General features: G+C 39.8%; 1 protein-coding gene across 1 annotated transcript; it reads left to right on the forward strand.

Moving 5' to 3' along the window:
* The first annotated feature begins 5,886 nt into the window (after nucleotides 1–5,886).
* Nucleotides 5,887–6,911, forward strand: LOC112584387 (olfactory receptor 9K2-like). The gene has a single exon (XM_025282500.3). It carries the CDS (start codon nucleotides 5,970–5,972, stop codon nucleotides 6,909–6,911), a length of 942 nt encoding a protein of 313 aa, XP_025138285.3. The 5' UTR covers nucleotides 5,887–5,969.
* Nucleotides 6,912–21,225: the final 14,314 nt, after the last annotated feature.

Below are 21,225 nucleotides of genomic sequence, written 5' to 3' on the forward strand. Positions count from 1 at the left end.
GCGTATACCCTCCCTGCCCACACTGCTCAGGCTCTAGGTTGCTCTGCTGGGAACCATCCCAGGCCGGCCCTGGGCTGCATGCACCTCCCAGGTCTAAGCCGCTCAGGTTCAGGCACTCGGGTAGTCCTCAGAGGCGCAGACTCAGTTGGGCCCGTGTTTTGTGCCCTTTCCAGGTCTGAGCAGCTCAGGTGATGGGGTGTTTGGCAAGTGCAGTCGCTGCGACTTATCACCTCCCTGCCACTCGGTTTTCTGGGTGTACAACCGGCGCACCTTCTCAGGCGGATGTTGACCTCCAGAACCCCAAGAAGTCTTAGTTAGCAAAGAAGCCTGCTTACAGTTTTGTAGATAATGTCTCTCTGGGGCTGCGATTGCCCCCTTCTGGCTCTGGCTGCCTGTCACCGGAGGGGGATGGTTTGCAGCCAGCTATCTCTGTTCAGTCCTTTGTTCTGTGTGCAGGCCTGGCGGTGTCTTAGGTTAGGGCTGGCTTTGCACATGGTAGTTATCCCACAGTCTGGTTTGCTAGCCCAAGTTAGTTCGCTCAGATTGTGCTTGGGGCATTCAGGCCAGATCCTTACTCTAAGCGATGCAGCCCACACCTCCCTGACCAGCCCCTTCTTGCTAGTGGCAGGTGTAGGCGTCTGCGCTGCTTCTCCGCTGGGGGAGTTACCGTTGGGCTTGTAATCTGTGGGTTTTAATTGTTTATTTATTTTTCCTCCCTGTTATGTTGCCCTCTGTGCTTCCAAGGCTCGGCACAGACTCGGCAGTGAGAGTGTTTCCTGGTGTTTGGAAACTTCTCTCTTTTTATGATTCCCTTCCCGGGACAGAGCTCCGTCCCTCCCTCTTTTGTCTCTTTTTTTGTCTTTTATATTTTTTCCTACCTCCTTTCGAAGACAATGGGCTGCTTTTCTGGGTGCCTAATGTCCTCTGCCAGCATTCAGAAGTTGTTTTGTGGAATTTACTTGGCGTTTAAATGTTCTTTTGATGAATTTGTGGGGGAGAAAGTGGTCTCCCCATCCTATTCCTCTGCCATCTTCATTATTTATGTTTAGCTCCATAGATAACACATACTATATTTAGTATAATTAATAGTTTATGAAAATTATGCCCTTCCATATATGATTTAACTTCTTTTAATTATTTAGTGTTATGCTGGCAAGAGGTACATATCCTGATATATATACATATATGTATCACTTCATGGGAAATAGATGGGGAAACAGTGGAAACAGTGTCAGACTTTATTTTTCTGGGCTTCAAAATCACTGCAGATGGTTACTGCAGCCATGAAATTAAAAGACGCTTACTCCTTGGAAGAAAAGTTATGACCAACCTAGATAGCATATTGAAAAGCAGAGACATTACTTTGCCAACGAAGGTCCATCTAGTCAAGGCTATGGTTTTTCCAGTGGTCATGTATGGATGTGAGAGTTGGATTGTGAAGAAGGCTGAGCACTGAAGAATTGATGCTTTTGAACTGTGGTGTTGGAGAAGTCCCTTGGACTGCAAGGAGATCCAACCAGTCCATTCTGAAGGAGATCAGCCCTGGGATTTCTTTGGAAGGAATGATGCTAAAGCTGAAACTCCAGTACTTTGGCCACCTCATGCGAAGAGTTGACTCGTTGGAAAAGACCCTGATGTTGGGAGGGATTGGGGGCAGGAGGAAAAGGGGACAACAGAGCATGAGATGGCTGGATGGCATCACTGACTCGATGGACGTGAGTCTGAGTGAACTCTGGGAGATGGTGATGGACAGGGAGGCCTGGCATGCTGCGATTCATGGGATCGCAAAGAGTCGGACACGACTGACCGACTGAACTGAACTGATACATATCCTGTTTATTCATTTAGAATATTTATAACATATAGATCAATAAATTGCCCATATAATGTCATATTGATTAGAGATTTGTTTCTTTATTCTTTTCATTAAAAATGAAAATGTGTGGATGTCTGCTATGCACATGTCTAAAGGCTTATTTGGAGTGTATGCCTAGAAATGAAATTGTTGGATCCTGTGATATATAAATGTTTTCTACTTTGCTACATATTTGTAAATTACTTTCCAAATAGGTTTTTCCAGTTTACACTTCAGGTATAACAATGTCCATTTTTCTTTTCCCTCATTTGTCATTTTGAATAGTGTGAAAAAAGTAAGGATTTTAACATTTACATGATTATTAGTGATTTTGAGGGCAATTAAAAATTTTTATTTGTTTTATCTTATATGACTTTATCATTAGTCCAATTATCTATTTAGTTATTAAAATTTTTTTTCTTATAAATTTATATGAAATAATTATGCGTTGAATAGTATATCTTTGGAGGCTGTGGGTACTACATGTATTTTGCTCCAGCCTTTGGATTGTTTTGTAAATATTGTTTGTGGTCTATTTTGTCATACAGATTAAAACAATTTAAATATAGTCAAATTTGATAACTCATCATTGTCTTCCAGATAGAAACCTAATCCTGATTTACTTAGCTCATTTACTAAGTAAAGAACTCATAGCTGCAGATTTCTAAACTAATAATCAAATTCATGTTTCTTCCTGGTTGGGCTTCAAGGAGATCCTCTTAACATGTAGCTATCTCTAAGTCTTTTTTTTTTTTTTTAGCTAAGAAGAGTTTGGCTTATGGCTCAGGTAGTGGGGGAGAGAAAGGAGGTGTGTGTGCAGACTTGCCCCGATGAGGCTAGGACACAGAGCCCTTAACAGGTAGTTGACTTGTCTAGAAATCCAGATCAGTGTTCCATGTTCATCAGTTAGGAACTGCCTACCACACTCCTTTGAAAATTGTTGTTTTTAATTTTCTTTATTGAAGTATAGTTGATGTATGTGTGTGCTTAGTCATTCAGTTGTGTCCAGCAGTTCGCCATCCCATGAACTGTAGCTCCTCTGTCCACGGAATTTCTCAGGCAAAAATACTGGAGTGGGTTGCCATTTCCTTCTCCAGGGGATCTTCCCTATCCAGAGAATGAACCTGGGTCTCCTGCATTGCAGGTAGATTCTTTACTGTCTGAGCCACCATACTTGATGCATAATATTATTTAAATTATAGGTGTACAGTACAGTGATTCACAATTTTTAAAGGTTATACTCCATTTATAGTTATTATAAAGTATTTGCTACATTCCCTGTGTTGTGCAATACATCCTTACAGCTTATTTTATATTTAATAACTTTAAAGGTAAACAGGGGAGCATTCTGAGTTGGATTGATACGTAAAATGTAAATGTTGTGCATGCATATGTATTTGTCTGTGTGTGTGTGTGTTTGTGTGTGTGTACTATTTCAGATCTTGTATGGATTCCCCCAATTTATGCGGCTCTCACTTATTAGCAGGAGAGTTTACCCTTTTGGCAACTTCACTGATTGATTCTAGTTTCGACTTTGTTAGCACTTTAGTTATCTCCAAGCAGTCTTATTTTTGTTAGATTATAGACTCAAATAACTCTTTCCCATCTTTTTTTTTTCAGTAATGTCATATGTATTGAATTGAATAAGATGCCTTTAGCAGCAAGTAACTAAAGACTCACTGAAAATAGCTTAAGCCTTAAGAGGTCTATTATTTCACATTACAGGGTTGCTGGAGACACCTTGATTCCAGGGTGGTTCACTGGCATGAGGACTTCATCAAAGACACAAGTTTCTCTCTACTTTCTGCTCTGCCATCCTCAGCAAGTCAGTAATACCATTTATGGTCACATCATGGCTGCAACAGTTCCAGGCATCAATTCATTATTTTTATCTAAAGGAAGAAATTTTTAATTTTCTCTCATATAGGTCTTTAACAAACAAGATATTTATTATAAAAATTTCAAAATATACAGACTATAATAAAATAGAAAAATAGTAAAATCCACTTCTATATACTCACTACTTTAATGCAATATTTTGCATTATATTGAAATATTGTATCATACAGGATGAGAAGCACAATTATACTTCATTCCTTGTACTTAACAGACTTCTCCAAAAATGAAGTGTTCTCCTTACATTACCAATTCATTATATGCTTAAACAGCTTACTGATAATTCATTATGTCATTTAATATTCTTAAAGTAAAAATCCCTGACTTCCCAAAATACGTATTTTGTCACTGGCTTGTTAAAACCAAGAGTCAGTCAAGGAACATTCATTGCATTTGATGATATGTCATGTAACAGCATCAATAGATAAATTCAGTGTGATTGTAGGAGGCAAAACAAACTGAGGAATGAAAATTATGTGAGATAATATATTTCAACCTTAAAACAAACTTTTCTAATAAGAAATTGTTTCCCAAAAGACCTAGAGATGGTTCAAAGTGAGTTGGAAGAGTAGATAATATTCTTTCTTTTGTTTCTTTCCTATATGGCCCTCGTGGGATGGACTTGGAACTTGGCACCGTTATCACCCCATAATTGACTATTTTTAGCCTCTCTCAGAGGGACCTTTGCACCCAATTCATGCTGCAATTATTTGAAATAGTTGCAACAGAGATGACTAAGGGTACCAGGTTGCCTCCTGCTCTATTCGCCCAGGTCATCGGGGACTACTCCTCCTCATTGGTGATATTATCTTTGCTGTACTTAAATTCCATTTGGCTTTCATCTTTCTCATTCTAAGACCTGTAAGATATGTCCTCACGTGCATGGCCATGCAATGTGATTCTTCAGGTTCAGGTGCATTTTCTTTTCAGTTTCCATAAAGAAATGTTCACAGGGTTAGAGGCTCACCAGATCATCTCTGTTATCCTCTAGAAAGAGATAAGAGGTATATAGCTATAGGGGATTTTCAGGCAAAAATACAACAAAGGAAATGAAAAGGCTATTCTTAATTGAAAAATGAGATATTAATCTCTGAGCAGAGCCAAAAACTGAATAAAATTATATATTTCAAAACAAGATTTTACATCTCATGTAAAATTTTAATTTTGACCTTGTCTTTAATTTCTCTTCTATGGTTTTACACTCCTTTTTCCATTTCTAGGATTAAACACAATAACTTTTGTATCCTTGCTTCTACCATTAGGAAATTGCTCCACTGAAGTAAAGTGAGAAATATTCAGGTAAGAGATAGATAAATGTCAAATTTGTACAGAAAATTTTAGGAGCTGTCAATTTTTCCAGTAGCATGTCCGAGGTTTTTCCACTTTGAGAAGCTGAAGATGCCTTCATTTTGGATGAAGGTTTTGGAAAACCAAATAAATCTCTTGCTGTCCTACTTTAAACTCTCACAAACTGTTTAGCTATTGACCTGTTTTAATCTCTAATGCCTAGTTGCGGAATTTAAAATTACTCTTTTTGGGCTTCCCAAGTGGCTCAGTGGTAAAGAATCTGCCTGCCAATGTAGAAGACACAGAAGACAAGGGTTCAATTCCTGGGTTGGGAAGATCCTCTGGAGAAGGATACAGTAACCTACTCCAGTATTCTTGCCTGAGAAATCCCATGGACAGTGGAGCCTGGAGTGCTACAGTCCATGGGGTCACAAAAGAATCAGATTCAACTTAGTGACTATGCAACAACAAAATTCCTCTTAAATTTGGTCCTTCTGATGTAAAATGGAAGCATTAAAATGAATTTGAAATTACAGACAGCAAATATTATTTATCTCTCAAAACCTTCAGATATGTTAGACTTACTATGTAAGTCAAGTGAGGCACTAAACAGGTAAATAGAAAATGCTTTATGTGTGAAAGTCATGTACGTTATAATGGAAAGAGGACTAGAATTGGAGAATCACACTAGCAAATTATGAGTTAGGCGACTCAAATGTTGTGTGCTGATGGGCAATTACAATATACCTCAGAGTCAATTCCTATAAAAGGATGCAGCAAATCATACATAACACAACAGAATCTTATAAAGGAGATGATAATACAAATTTCAATGTATTATACAAGAGGCAAAAGATATTTTGTGATACCAGGAAATAGGTAGAAGTCTCTATTTTTAATCTTGTCTTGTACCTCTTAGCAGGTTCTTGCCATGGGTGACAAGGGAGCAGGCAACCATTCAGATGTAACTGACTTCATTCTTGTAGGCTTCAGGGTCCGTCCAGAGCTCCACATTCTCCTCTTCCTCCTATTCCTGCTTGTCTATGGCATGGTCCTTTTGGGGAACATTAGTATGATTGGCATCATTGTGACTGACTCCCAGCTGAACACACCAATGTATTTCTTTCTAGGCAATCTCTCCTTCATTGACCTCTTCTACTCCACTGTTATTGCACCTAAGGCCATGGTCAACTTCATGTCTGAGAAAAAGACCGTCTCTTTTGTAGGGTGTGCTGCCCAGTTCTTCTTTTTTGCACTCTTCATTGTAACAGAAGGGTTTGTCCTGGCGGCCATGGCCTATGACCGCTTCATTGCCATCTGCAATCCTCTTCTTTACAGTGTCCATATGTCAAGACGCCTTTGCACTCAGCTGGTGGCTGGTTCCTATTTCTGCGGTTGGGTCAGTTCCATCCTCCAAGTCAGCATTACATTCTCAGTGTCTTTCTGTGCCTCCCGAGTCATTGATCACTTCTTCTGTGATTCTTACCAAATTGAGAAGATCTCCTGTTCTAATCTCTTTGTCAATAAGATGGTATCTCTTAGTTTGGCTGCCTGCATTATTTTGCCCACAGTAGTTGTTATTGTAGTATCTTACATGTATATTGTAACCACAGTCTTGAAGATCCCCTCCAGTGAAGGCAGAAAGAAAGCCTTCTCCACTTGCAGCTCCCATCTGGGCGTGGTAAGCTTGCTTTATGGGACTGTCTCCTTTATGTATCTCACACCTCCAAGCAATCCTGAACTTCGTAAAGTGGTTTCAGTATTTTACATATTGGTTACACCCATGCTAAACCCTCTGATTTATTCTCTAAGAAACAAAGATGTCAAACAAGCTTTGAGAAAAATCTTATGGAAGAAAAAAGCTTTATCCTAATTCTACTTTCTTGTGATTTCCTCATTAATGGGCCCATCAATAGTTTCAGCCTGATTTGCTTTCAGTGTGGAGTCAAGCTTGAGTCACTTGAAGATCCTTTACATTGGTCATTCCACAGATGAATTATTTTCAGTGAAGGGGTGGTAACAATTTATCATTCACTCTTCATCATTCACTGTCCCTTAAGAGCAGTGGTATATCTCATGCATCAGTAAAATTTGAAGTCATCCTATAAACAGAAGTATATTCCTTACTCTTTTAAGGTAAACTTTATGGAGTGAAGGAAAAAAGAAATTAATTTTATTACTGTTATTTTTCTTTGGGCCCTATTTTTAGATAGTGGGCAGAAAAAAGTGCTTTGGTAGAATGCTAAGCTCAGAATGTATAATAATGTTTAGAAGAAGGGTCAACCCAAGACAGGGTGATTCTGAGTTGTAAATATTTAATTCTTTAATGAAATTTCATTGTGAATAAATTTATTCACAATTACTTGATTTGGGGCCCATAGTTCTTGAATGAATATCATGGTATAAGATTTCTTTTTGTCTGTACCATCATGAGTTTATCAGAACAACTCAATAAATCATTGGTGTTTAATTGTATCTTACTGTATCTTATTGTTTGTTATTGTTGTTTAGTCACTAAGTCATGTTAGACTCTTTTGCAACCCCATGGACTGTAGACCCACTGGGCATCTCTGTCCATAGGATTTCTGTGGCAAGAATACTGAAGTGAGTTGCCAGTTCCTTCTCCAGGGGATCTTCCTGACCCAGGCATAGAGCTCACGTCCCCTGCATTTCAGGCAGATTCTTTACTACTGTGCCACCAGGGAAGCCCATATCTTATTGTTACTTATTTTAAATATTGTTATTGATTTATTATCATATCAAAGAGCTGGAGAAAGGTATCTTGTATCCAGTCTTCTAAAAACAGGATATACAAATCCACATAGACAAGTCTTTAGTACTGATGTCCTATCTAGAAGGGTTAAAAATTACATTAGATTTAAATCATTGATCCCATTTTACTGGATTACTCTGTTCTCTTTGGGAATTACTATTTGAAAAGTGAAAGTTGCTCAGTTGTATCCAACTCTTTGTGACCCCATGGACTATACAGTCCATGAAATTCTTCAGGCCAGAATGCTGGAGTGGGTAGCCTTTCCCTTCTCTAGGAGATCTTTCCAACCCAGGGATCGAACCCAGGTCTCCCTCATTGCAGGCTGATTCTTTACCAGCTGAGCCACAAGGGAAGCCCAGTTACTGTTTCAGATCAGTTCAGTTGCTCTGTCATGTCCGACTCTTTGCGACCCCATGAATTGCAGCACTCCAGGTCTCCCTGTCCATCACCAACTCCCAGAATTCATTCAAACTCATGTGTCAGTGATGCCATCCAGCCATCTCATCCTCTGTAGTCCCCTTCTCCTCCTGCCCCCAATCCCTCCCAGCATCAGAGTCTTTTCCAATGAGTCAACCCTTCGCATGAGGTGGACAAAGTACTGGAGTTTCAGCTTTAGCATCATTCCTTCTGAAGAACACCCAGGACCAATCTCCTTTAGAATGGATTGGTTGGATAGCTTTGCCATCCAAGGGCCTCTCAAGAGTCTTCTCCAACACCACAGTTCAAAAGCATCAATTCTTCGGCGCTCAGCTTTCTTCACAGTCCAACTCTCACATCCATACATGACCACTGGAAAAACCGTAGCCTTGACTAGATGGACCTTTGTTGGCAAAGTAATGTCTCTGCTTTTTAATACGCTGTCTAGGTTGGTCATAACTTTCCTTCCAAGGAGTAAGCGTCTTTTAATTTCATGGATGCAGTCACCATCTGCAGTGATTTTGGAGCCCCGAAAAATAAAGTCTGACACTGTTTCTACTGTTTCCCCATCTATTTCCCATGAAGTGATGGGACCTGATGCCATGATCTTTGTTTTCTGAATGTTGAGCTTTAAGCCAACTTTTTCACTCTCCTCTTTCACTTTCATCAAGAGCCTTTTTAGTTCCTCTTCTCTTTCTGCCATAAGGGTGGTGTCGAAGCAACAGTTAGAACTGGACATGGAACAACAGACTGGTTCCAAATAGGAAAAGGAGTACGTCAAGGCTGTATATTGTCACCTTGCTTATTTAACTTATGTGCAGAGTACATCATGAGAAACGTTGGGCTGGAAGAAGCACAAGTTGGAATCAAGATTGCTGGGAGAAATCTCAGTAACCTCAGGTATGCAGATGACACCATCCTTATGGCAGTTACTATTTATATGTACACAATTTTTGTTTGCTTTGTATTTTAATCACATATGATATTTTTATTTTCTTAGCACTTGTTTTATTGGTGCTGTACTTTATTTTTTTTTTAATTTTATTGTATTTGTAAACTTTACATAATTGTATTAGTTTTACCAAATATCAAAATGAATCTGCCACAGGTATACATGTGTTCCCCATCCTGAACCCTCCTCCCTCCTCCCTCCCCATACCATCCCTCTGGGTCGTCCCAGTGCACCAGCCCCAAGCATCCAGTATCGTGCATCGAACCTGGACTGGCAACTCGTTTCATACATGATATTTTACATGTTTCAATGCCATTCTCCCAAATCTTCCCACCCTCTCCCTCTCCCACAGAGTCCATAAGACTGTTCTATACATCAGTGTCTCTTTTGCTGTCTCGTACACAGGGTTATTGTTACCATCTTTCTAAATTCCATATATATGCGTTAGTATACTGTATTGGTGTTTTTCTTTCTGGCTTACTTCACTCTGTATAATAGGCTCCAGTTTCATCCACCTCATTAGAACTGATTCAAATGTATTCTTTTTAATGGCTGAGTAATACTCCATTGTGTATATGTACCATAGCTTTTTTATCCATTCATCTGCTGATGGACATCTAGGTTGCTTCCATGTCCTGGCTATTATAAACAGTGCTGCGATGAACATTGGGGTACACGTGTCTCTTTCCCTTCTGGTTTCCTCAGTGTGTATGCCCAGCAGTGGGATTGCTGGATCATAAGGCAGTTCTATTTTCAGTTTTTTAAGGTGCTGTACTTTAAAAGAAGCTATTTATATTTCTAAAGTAATATTTGTGTTGTCATATTGTTTTAATCTTTCCAATTCAGGTTGTGCTTTCAGATGCAAATTGTAAGCAATTCAATCCTCCAAATACGTTTGTGTGAGTGTGCTCAGTCGTGTTTTTTTCGGATTCTTTGCAACACGATGGACTGTAGCCCACCAGTCCAGATATGTTTAAATCAACAGAAAACATTGCTGAAGAAAATGGTCAAGGTTTTGCATCTATTACATCTTTTTAATTTATGCATTTGGTAATAAATTTGTTGATGGAAAGATGCAGAAGGCAGAAGTGAGAGGATGTTGTATAAGATGAACTGTTTAATGTGTGCTTGCCTACTTCTACAACTTCAGATTATATCAGTAAAGTCAATCAATGTTGAAAGAGCTCAATGATTGTAGAGAGAATGTAACTAATTGTAGAGGGAATGCAACCCCTTGCAGAGATTAGAGAAGGAGGGGTAGAGTAGAGAGGGATGGCGGTTGGGAGAGCAGAGTACCCTGGTATTTCTCATACTATTAATAAAAATAGGCTTCTTCTTTAATTCTTACATATTCCAACTTAGAAAATTCTTAACCAAAGACTACATCAATATTTTTTCCCAAAGGATGAAAGGTTTTTTGTACTATTCTGAATGTGGTTCTTGAATTCAAAAATTATTATTTTTTTCTCCTTACTAATATATGTAATAAATCAATTATTTTATCATTTTCACTTCAACTACACATATCCATTTTTTATTTGCTTAATTGTGTATGTAACCATTAGGTTTATTTTTTTCAAAAACATTGAAAATTACTTTAGCTAAAGTAAACAAGGAAAATTTATTAGAAGGATATGTGAAATAGAAAAGCTAAAGAACCAGACTTGAAATTAGGTGGGAACCAAGGAGTCCCAAGAAACAAAGAGACAAAAATTTTAGGAGTCTACTTGTAGAAATCAGTCTCATTGAACACCGCATCTGGAAAATGCAAACTCCAAGCATTTTCAAGGTTCTGTAAACTGAAAAAACAAAAGCAACCTAAAAATTGAGAGTTAAGCTTTATTCAGTGGAAATTTTTAGAACTTAAGTCCAGGAGGCAGCATCTCAAGGAACCCTGAGAGAACTGCTCCAAAAAAGGGGGAAGGAGGAGCCAGGTTATATATAAGTTTTGCAACAAAAGGCAAGTAGTCTGAATGTCAATTTTTTTTTTTTTTTGTAAATTAAGAAAACCAGATATCCCAAGTTAAGGAATTTAGCATGTGGGAAGTGCAGTTTCTGTGTATGGGAAGTGCAAGAGTCTGAGCTTACTAAAATCATTCCTTTGATACATACCTCAACTATCTGGGTTTTTCATGTTCTGAATTTCCTTGGTGGCTCACGATAGGGAGTGGCTGCAGTTTGATGGCTGCTAGATGGCAAGTATTCTTTCCTTCCTGAGTTCCCTCAGGGCTCATCAGCTCACCATCCATGGTGGCTGCAATTGCTGATGACTGTGACATCTTTGCTTACTGATATGGCAAGAATATTTCATTTCTCACTTCTTTTACCCTTTTCTGTCAATTTAAGTCCTGATACAGTATACTATGGGCTTCTCAGGTGGCTCAGATGGTAAAGAATCTGCCTGCACTACAGGAGACTGGGTTCAATCCCTAGGTTGGGAAGATCCCCTGGAGAAGGGAATGGCGACCCACTCCAGTATTCATTTTTTTTTTTACTTTTGGAATGCTATAATTGACAGAATGGAAGTATACAAATGAATTTCAAAGTGAAATCAATGCACCCAAGAGGGAGCTCTAACATGAGATCAGCTCACAATGAAAACCCGGTCAGATGGAAGAAGGCTAAAGTCCAAAGCAGAGTGAGGAGGGAAGCGTAAGAGAGAGGAAGGGCCCTGGGACCGAGTTTTCAAGACATGCTCAGCTGATGTCTTCAACTTTCAGGTCCCTGAGGCCTTAGTTGATGGTTTGGGACAAACATGTTATTTGGTCACAAAGAGCAGCAGTAGAGATCGGCTGTATCTGGAATGGGGAGGGAGGTTAGAGATCTGGGGAGACTGTAGACAGTCTATGACAAAGAGGACAGAGGTATGAGGGTGTGAGCACTAATAAGGCTCTGTGTCCCCTTACAACAAGCGCCAACCAAACAACAGCAATGTACAATGAAAAATGACTCAAGTCACTACTTTAGTGGAAGATATGAAGTAGCTACAGGAAACTTCTGTGGGAAAGGTTCAGCTTATATGGAGAAAAATACACATTCAAGCACTGGATTATCTATAGTGCCACACTCAGAGTTGGTAGAGGAAAGGTGCTCTCTCTGGGTGACTTGCAGAAAGAGGATAGGACATGATGAAGACTAACAGAACTTTGTAGAGAGCTGAATGCTTCAGTCCTCTCTGTGAAGAAAAGATGGCCTTCTGCAAGTCTTCCACTCTAGTATTGTTGCCTGGAGAATTCCATGAACAGGCAGGCTACAGTCCATGGTGTCGCAAAGAGTTGGACATGACTGAAGCAACTGAGCACACACACGCAGAGTACTATACAGATCAGGTTTTGGGTATGTGTCTGTCCCTTTACTAGAAAATGGCTGGACCCTTGACTATGACTTTATTTAATTAAAAAAAAAATCTGAATCTTTAAAACATAATGACACATTTATTAAAAGGGCTTAAATCCAAAACTCTAACAATACTTCATACTGGTGAGGATGTAGAGCAACAGGAAATATCTTTCCATCTTCATGAAGATGGAAATGGTACAGTAGACAACTTGGCAGCTCCTTATAAGTTAAACATAAACTAACTGTTCAAATTAGAATTTGTGTTCCTAGATATTTACCTGTCATGCGAGTGTATGTTCCTCAGTTCTTTGTCTCGTCACAACAAAGATTTGGAATGACGTACATTAAAGACCCCTCGGCATGTCACAGCTCTCAGGTCTTGAATGGACCATGTTATAGCTCTTAGACAAATCAGTGTTACAGCTCTATTTTATTTAGAAGATAGCAGGAAAATCCATCTTTGAGGCGTGAGGGCATGTCGATCCAAAGACACGAGGAGAAGAGCACCCCAGCGCGGGAGAGAGAGAGAGCCAGCTTTGGCTCCTCTATTTACATGCCCCCCCCCCCACCCCCCCCGCAGGGCCTGTCCTATGTAAATTGGGCCAGCCAGGAGTGTTGTTTGTTTTACCTGAGGTCCTCACTCTGCTCCTCGGACCTTCTTTTGTTTTATTTTCACGGGCTTTCCCCTTCCTTGTCTTTTAGCCACCACCATTTTGGACTCCTTTTCCCTATTCTACCTACCTAACATACCCAACTGATTTAAAAACTTACTGGGGTGGCTACATAACTTTTTATCATTTGTCAAAGTGAGAGGGTAACAGGCAGGAAGGCCAGGGGTCTCCAAACAGAGGAAATAGCCTGCAAGTGTCAGATATTTTTATCTATCTTAAGTGGCAGGAGGAAACAAACTAGTGATATTTTTTTCTTCTCTGTACAAATTTAAAAGGAGGTTTCTCTTAAAATACTGTTGCCATAATGACACCTAGTTTCTCCTGAAGTTAACTATTCTCAAACCTTGAGATAACCAATGCATTTTTCTTATGGAAAAGTTTGTCTTAAGGTATGCTAATGTGCTATGCATTTACCCCAAATTCTGTCTTCACGTTGGTTCGCCTAATGGCTCAGAACCTACTTGACAAACCAGTATGTTATACTCAGATATTGTTTCCCTAATCTATGTAAATGAAACTATTTTCATGGTAATCTGTCCTTCTACAAGATTCAAGTTAATCATTTTATGGCCCAGGATGAATCCTCTGGTGCCAAGATTATTCCAAAATGTATCTTATGGGTGAGGGGCCTGGTGCCATTCTGAGTTTTAAGACATTCCTTTCTTTCATTAACAGACTGCTAGTGACTATAAAGATTGCTCAAACTACCACACAATTGCACTAATCTCACGCACTAGTAAAGTAATGCTCAAAATTCTCCAAGCCAGGCTTCAGCAATACGTGAACCGTGAACTTCCAGATGTTCAAGCTGGTTTTCGAAAAGGCAGAGGAACCAGAGACCAAATTGCCAACATCCGCTGGGTCATAGAAAAAGCAATAGAGTTCCAGAAAAACATCTATTTCTGCTTTATTGACTATGCCAAAGCCTTTGACTGTGGGGATCACAATACACTGTGGAAAATTCTTCAAGAGATGGGAATACCAGACCACCTGACCTGCCTCTTGAGAAACCTATATGCAGGTCAGTAAGCAACACTTAGAACTGGACATGGAACAACAGACTGGTTCCAAATAGGAAAAGGAGTATGTGAAGGCTGTATATTGTCACCCTGCTTATTTAACTTATATGCAGAGTACATCATGAGAAACGCTGGGCTGGAAGAAGCACAAGCTGGAATCAAGATTGCAGGGAGAAATATCAATAATCTCAGATATGCAGATGGCACCACCCTTATGGCAGAAAGTGAAGAGGAATTAAAAGGCTCTTGATGAAAGTGAAAGAGGAGAGTGAAAAAGTTGGCTTAAAGCTCAACATTTAGAAAATGAAGATCATGGCATCTGGTTCCATCACTTCATGGGAAATAGATGGGGAAACAGTGGAAACAGTGTCAGACTTTATTTTTTTGGGCTCCAAAATCACTGCAGATGGTGATGGCAGCCATGAAATTAAAAGACGCTTACTCCTTGGAAGGAAAGTTATGACCATCCTAGATAGCATATTCAAAAGCAGAGACATTACTTTGCCAACAAAGGTCCGTCTAGTCAAGGCTATGTGTTTTCCAGTGGTCATGTATGGATGTGAGAGTTGGAATGTGAAAAAAGCTGAGTGCCGAAGAATTGATGCTTTTGAACTGTGGTGTTGGAGAAGACTCTTGAGAGTCCCTTGGACTGCAAGGAGATTCAACCAGTCCATTCTAAAGGAGATTGGTCCTGGGTGTTCTTTGGAAGGAATGATGCTAAAGCTGAAACTCCAGTACTTTGTCCACCTCATGCTAAGGGGTGACTCATTGGAAAAGACTCTAATGCTGGGAGGGATTGGGGGCAGGAGGAGAAGGGGACGACAGAGGATGAGATGGCTCGATGGCATCACCAACTCGATGGATGTGAGTTTGAGTGAACTCCGGGAGTTGGTGATGGACAGGGAGGCCTGGCGTGCTGTAATTCATGGGTTCACAAAGAGTCGGATACAGCTGAGTGATTGAACTGAACTGAGTGACTATATAACATCCAGCTGAAGACTAGCAGGGGGTACTCTTTCTGCCCCCTTCTGATGCCTATGTCAGAAGCTTTCTATATCTCCTTTATACTTTAATAAAAATTTTATTACACAAAACCTCTGAGTGATCAAGCCTTATCTCTGGCCCCGGATTGAATTCTTCGGAAGCCAAGAATCCCGGTGTCTTTTGTTCAGCAACAACCTTTCAAAAGCTCATAGACTTTTATGGTACAAAGAATAAAAACTTAGTTTTTATGCTTTTACCAACTACTCTGGTTGGTAATGTCATTTCTCACAGAAGAAATGTCACAGGTTTACAACTGTGACAATTCTGTGCATGTATACTGGCATTGAACAAATTAAAGTGAATAGACAACAAAATGGTGGTGATCATAAGGTTTCTCAGTGTTGGAATGGTAGTTATAGATTAGCAAAAGAGAAGGCTAGAATGAACATGGGAGATGGGATAAGATTAATATATATGCAGATGGGTAGATAGAGAAAAAATTATAGCTATATATGTATACACACTTATACATTTAATTCAGACTTAAATTGAAGAAAGTAGGGAAAACCACTAGACCATTCAGGTATGACCTAAATCAAATCCCTTATGATTATACAGTGGAAGTGAGAAATAGATTTAAGGGCCTAGATCTGATGGAGTGCCTGATGAACTATGGAATGAGGTTTGTGACATTGTACAGGAGACAGGGATCAAGACCATTCACATAGAAAAGAAATGCAAAAAAGCAAAATGGCTGTCTGGGGAGGCCTTACAAATAGCTGTGAAAAGAAGAGAAGTGAAAAGCAAAGGAGAAAAGGAAAGATATAAACATCTGAATACAGAGTTCCAAAGAATAGCAAGAAGAGATAAGAAAGCCTTCTTCAGCAATCAATGCAAAGAAATAGAGGGAAACAACAGAATGGGAAAGATTAGGGATCTCTTCAAGAAAATCAGAGATACCAAAGGAACATTTCATGCAAAGATGAGCTCGATAAAGGACAGAAATGGTATGGACCTAACAGAAGCAGAAGATATTAAGAAGAGATGGCAAGAATACAGAGAAGAACTGTACAAAAAAGATCTTCACGACCCAGATAATCACGATGGTGTGATCACTGACCTAGAGCCAGACATCCTGGAATGTGAAGTCAAGTGGGCCTTAGAAAGCTTCACTATGAACAAAGCTAGTGGAGGTTATGGAATTCCACTTGAGCTCTTTCAAATCCTGAAAGATGATGCTGTGAAAGTGCTGCCCTCAATATGCCAGCAAATTTGGAAAACACAGCAGTGGCCACAGGACTGGAAAAGGTCAGTTTTCATTCCAATCCCAAAGAAAGGCAATGCCAAAGAATGTTCAAACTACCACACAATTGCACTCATCTCACATGCTAGTAAAGTAATGCTCAAAATTCTCCAAGCCAGGCTCCAGCAATATGTGAACCGTGAACTTCCTGATGTTCAAGCTGGTTTTAGAAAAGGCAGAGGAACTGGAGATCAAATTGCCAACAGCCGCTGAATCATGGAAAAAGCAAGAGAGTTCCAGAAAGACATCTATTTCTGCTTTATTGACTATGCACTGGACATGGAACAACAGACTGGTTCCAAATAGGAAAAGGAGTTCGTCAAGGCTGTATATTGTCACCCTATTTATTTAACTTATATGCAGAGTACATCATGAGAAACGCTGGACTGGAAGAAACACAAGCTGGAATCAAGATTGCCGGGAGAAATCTCACTAACCTCAGATATGCAGATGACACCACCCTTATGGCAGAAAGTGAAGAGGAACTCAAAAGCCTCTTGATGAAAGTGAAAGTGGAGAGTGAACAAGTTGGCTTAAAGCTCAACATTCAGAAAACGAAAATCATGGCATCCAGTCCCACCACTTCATGGGAAATAGATGGGGAAACAGTGGAAACAGTGTCAGACTTTATTTTTCTGGGCTCCAAAATCACTACAGATGGTGACTGCAGCCATGAAATGAAAAGACGCTTACTCCTTGGAAGGAAAGTTATGGCCAACTTAGATAGCATATTGAAAAGCAGAGACATTACTTTGTCAACAAAGGTCCGTCTAGTCAAGGCTATGGTTTTTCCTGTGGTCATGTATGGATGTGAGAGTTGGACTGTGAAGAAGGCTGAGCGCCGAAGAATTGATGCTTTTGAACTGTGGTGTTGGAGAAGACTCTTGAGAGTCCCTTGGACTGCAAGGAGATCCAACCAGTCCATTCTGAAGGAGATCAGCCCTGGGATTTCTTTGGAAGGAATGATGCTAAAGCTGAAACTCCAGTACTTTGGCCACCTCATGCGAAGAGTTGACTCATTGGAAAAAACTCTGATGCTGGGAGGGATTGGGGGCAGGAGGAGAAGAGTTCGACAGAGGATGATATGGCTGGATGGCATCACTGACTCGATGGACGTGAGTCTGAGTGAACTCCAGGAGTTGGTGATGGACAGGGAGGCCTGGCATGCTGCAATTCATGGGGTCCCAAAGATTCGGACACGACTGGGCAACTGATCTGATCTGATCTCATCTGATGTATACACATATGGGCTTTCTTGCTAGCTCAGTGGTAAAGAATCTGACTGCCAATGCTGAAAATGCAAGTTCAATCTCTGGGTTGGGAAGATCCTCTGGAGAAGGAAATGACAATCCACTCCAGTGTTCTTGCCTGGGAAATCCCATGGACAGAGGAGCTTGGCAGGCTACCATCCATGGTGTCACAGAAGAGTCAGACACAACTTCGTGACTAAACAACAAACGAGTACACATAGACATTTACATACATGTATATTCTAGTTGTTTGTTGAAAGAGCCTGGAAGCAATGACACCTCAGTAGCAATAAGAACATCTAGCAACTCAATCCCGATTACTAATTGCATTCTCTAATAAAAGGAACTAGGAATCATTGGAGAAAAGGTTGATTCTGAGCAGGACCCTGTGAGGCTTTCCCAGGACAGTATTTCCCCCACTAAATCCTCTGCTTTAGTTCCTCTCTGAAGTACCTAGATAATAGTATTTGATGCAAATTTCCTGAGTTGTTTTGCAGATGTGAAAACCCTCCATCAGATGGAAGGTGTTAACTACTTGATGACCATAAGCACAGAGCCCCAGGCCTCCTGGAACCTAAGGACTGTCAAGTTAACCCCTGTGACACTACCCTGTTCCCTCATCATCAGCCAGTTGGAACTGTGCAGGATCTTATCAAGTACCTTGGGACACCCCTTCCCTCACCTGATATTTAAAAAATGCTCTGTCAAGACCTCTCTGGTAGTCTAGTGGTTAGGAATCTGTCTTTCAACGGAGGGAATGTGGGTTCGATCCCTGGTCAGGGAATTGACATCCCACATGCCTTGAGGAAATAAAATAAGTCAGTGCACACCACAACTTCTAAGCCTTTGCATCTCAGCTAGAGAGCTCACATGCTCTGGAGCCCACACACCACAGCTAGAGAGAAGTCAGTGTCCCACAATGAAAGATCCACATGCTACCATAAATAAACAAATATTTTTTAAAATTCCTTTGTGGAAACCCTTTGGGGAGTTCAGGACTTTTTAGGACATGAGTTACCCATCTCCTTCTGTGGCCTTGCAATGAACCTTTCTCTGCCCCAAACTCTTACATTTTAGTTTGTTTGGCCTCACTGTGCTTTGGGCACACAAATTTGCCTTAACAATTCTAGGGATGGGGTAAGGGCCATTCAAGATGAGCCTGAAGAATCCTATAATATCAGAAAGTAAGGAAGTGCTTAAAAACAACAACAAACCCCCAAGCATTTAAAAAAGACACAGGAATCAATGTGAAAGAGTTCCAAATTAACAAAGCTAGAAATAATTGAGCAAAACATAAAGAACACATGTGTGTGCTAAGTTGCTTCAGTAAATAGAAATATATATATATTATATAAATAAAATTATATATTTATATAATACAAATATATAAAATTATATATTTGTATTATATATATTATTTATATAATATATATTATATATATTATATAAATTTATGCCATCTGCAAAAGAGAATTTTGCTACTTCCTTTCAAATTTGGATGCCTTTTCTTTTTATTGCCTAATGCTCTGGCAGGGTTAGGACTTCCAAAATTATGTTGAATAGGAGTAGGCACTCCTGTCTTGTTTCTGATTTTAGAGGGAAAGCTTTCAACATTTTACCATTGAGTCTAAAATCGCATGCACGCTAAGTCGCTTCTGTCATGTCCAACTCTTTGCAACCCCATGAACTGGAGTCCACCAGGTTCCTCTGTCCATGGGATTCTCCAGGCAAGAACACTGGAGTGGGTTGCCATGTCCTCCTCCAGGGGATCTTCCCGACTCAGGGATTGAAACCATGTCTCTTGTGGCTCCTGTATTGCTGGCAGATTCTTCACTGCTGAACGATCAGGGATGTGGATTTATCAAACATGACCTTTGTTATGTTTATGTATGTGTGTATGCTATAGGATGTAAATATTACTAATTTTACATCATAGTATTTAAGTTATGGGATATAAAGGAGCAGAGTAAACATCACTCAAGGGTTTTACCTTCTCTTTTGGGGAGTAATTAGTGTATTTGGGTTGTATGTAGGATAGCTGTATCATATTAGGTGGAATTATGACCTTATTATTGTATTTTGTTTTGGGGGGTTAAATATGGTTCAGGCTTCCCTGGTGGCTCAGGTGGTAAAGAATCTGCCTGCAAGGTGAAAGACCGGGATTCAATCCCTGGGTCAGGAAGATTCCATGGAGAAGGAAATGGTAACCCACTTCAGTATTCTTGCCTGGAGAGTTCCATGGACAGAAGAGCCTTGTGGGCTACAGTCCATGGGGTTACACAGAATCAGACATGACAGAGCGAATAAACTTTGACTTTGAATTATGGTTCATAGAGATGTGCATGGGTTCCAAGTTGACAAAGGGTGAATTTATTGTTAATTTATTTCATGTGTCAACTTGACACCATCACAGGATGCTCAGATATGTAATTAAATATTATTTCTAGTGTGTCCCTGAAGGTATTTCTGCAAGAGATTAGCTTTTGAATTGGTGGCCTGCATAAAGTTGACTGCCTTCCCTAGTGTTGTAATGCTCATTGGCCTGAATAGAAGAGGCTGAATTCTCTCTTTCTGCCTCTGACTGTTTAAGTGAGACATCTAGCTTTCCCTCCTCTTGGACTGGAATTTATATCACTGCTTTTTTTGCGTCTCCAGCTTGGAGATAGCATTCTGTGAGACTTAGCCTCTGTAACCTCATGAGTCAATTCCATAAACAAACCTCATTCTAGGTATCTTTATCTATGTATTATCATCTATCATCATCATCATCTATATAGCTATCTATTATGTATCTATCTATACATCTATGTAGTTTGATCACCTGTTTATCCTATGGGTTTTGTCTCTCTGAAGAATCAAAATTAATACAACTATTAAATGGTAGAGTTTTATTTGTAATTTACTATATTACAATCTTTTGATACTTCTTCCAAGAATTCTCAAAAGGTTCTTTTTTTTTTTTTTTTGTGGTAAATTTTCTTAGTCTTGGTGTATCTGAGAATATTTTTATGGAATCCTTTCATTTAAATTAAAACATTTTTAAGTCCTAAGTTCTTGACTCAATTTCCTCAGTGCAGCCTTTAAAAAGTCAGATGGCAATATCACTCTTTTCCCCCTAAGGTCATCTATTTTTTCTTTCTGAGAGGCTTTAGAAGTTCTTAAATATTACTATATTCTAAATAGCATGTGTGCATACTAAGTCACTTCAGTCATGTCCGACTTTTCGTGACCCTATGGACTATAGCCCTCCAGGCTCCTCTGTTCATGGGATTCTCCAAGCAAGAATACTGGAGTGGGTTGCCATGTCCTCCTCCAGGGGATCTTCCTGACCCAGGGATCAAATCTGCATCTCTTACATCTCCTGCATTAGCAGATGCGTTCTTTACCACTAGCACCACCTGGGAAGCCCTCTAAATAGCATAGATATTCTTAAGTTTTATCATACTATGTATCTGTGTTTTCCTCCTTAAATGTTATGT

Source organism: Bubalus bubalis, chromosome 4, assembly GCF_019923935.1.
Source record: "Bubalus bubalis isolate 160015118507 breed Murrah chromosome 4, NDDB_SH_1, whole genome shotgun sequence".
In the NCBI taxonomy this organism is placed as follows: Eukaryota; Metazoa; Chordata; class Mammalia; order Artiodactyla; family Bovidae; genus Bubalus; species Bubalus bubalis.

Bases quoted from the DNA above. Each gene is read 5' to 3' on its own strand.
- LOC112584387 (XM_025282500.3), top strand. From the start codon at position 5,970: ATGGGTGACAAGGGAGCAGGCAACCATTCAGATGTAACTGACTTCATT.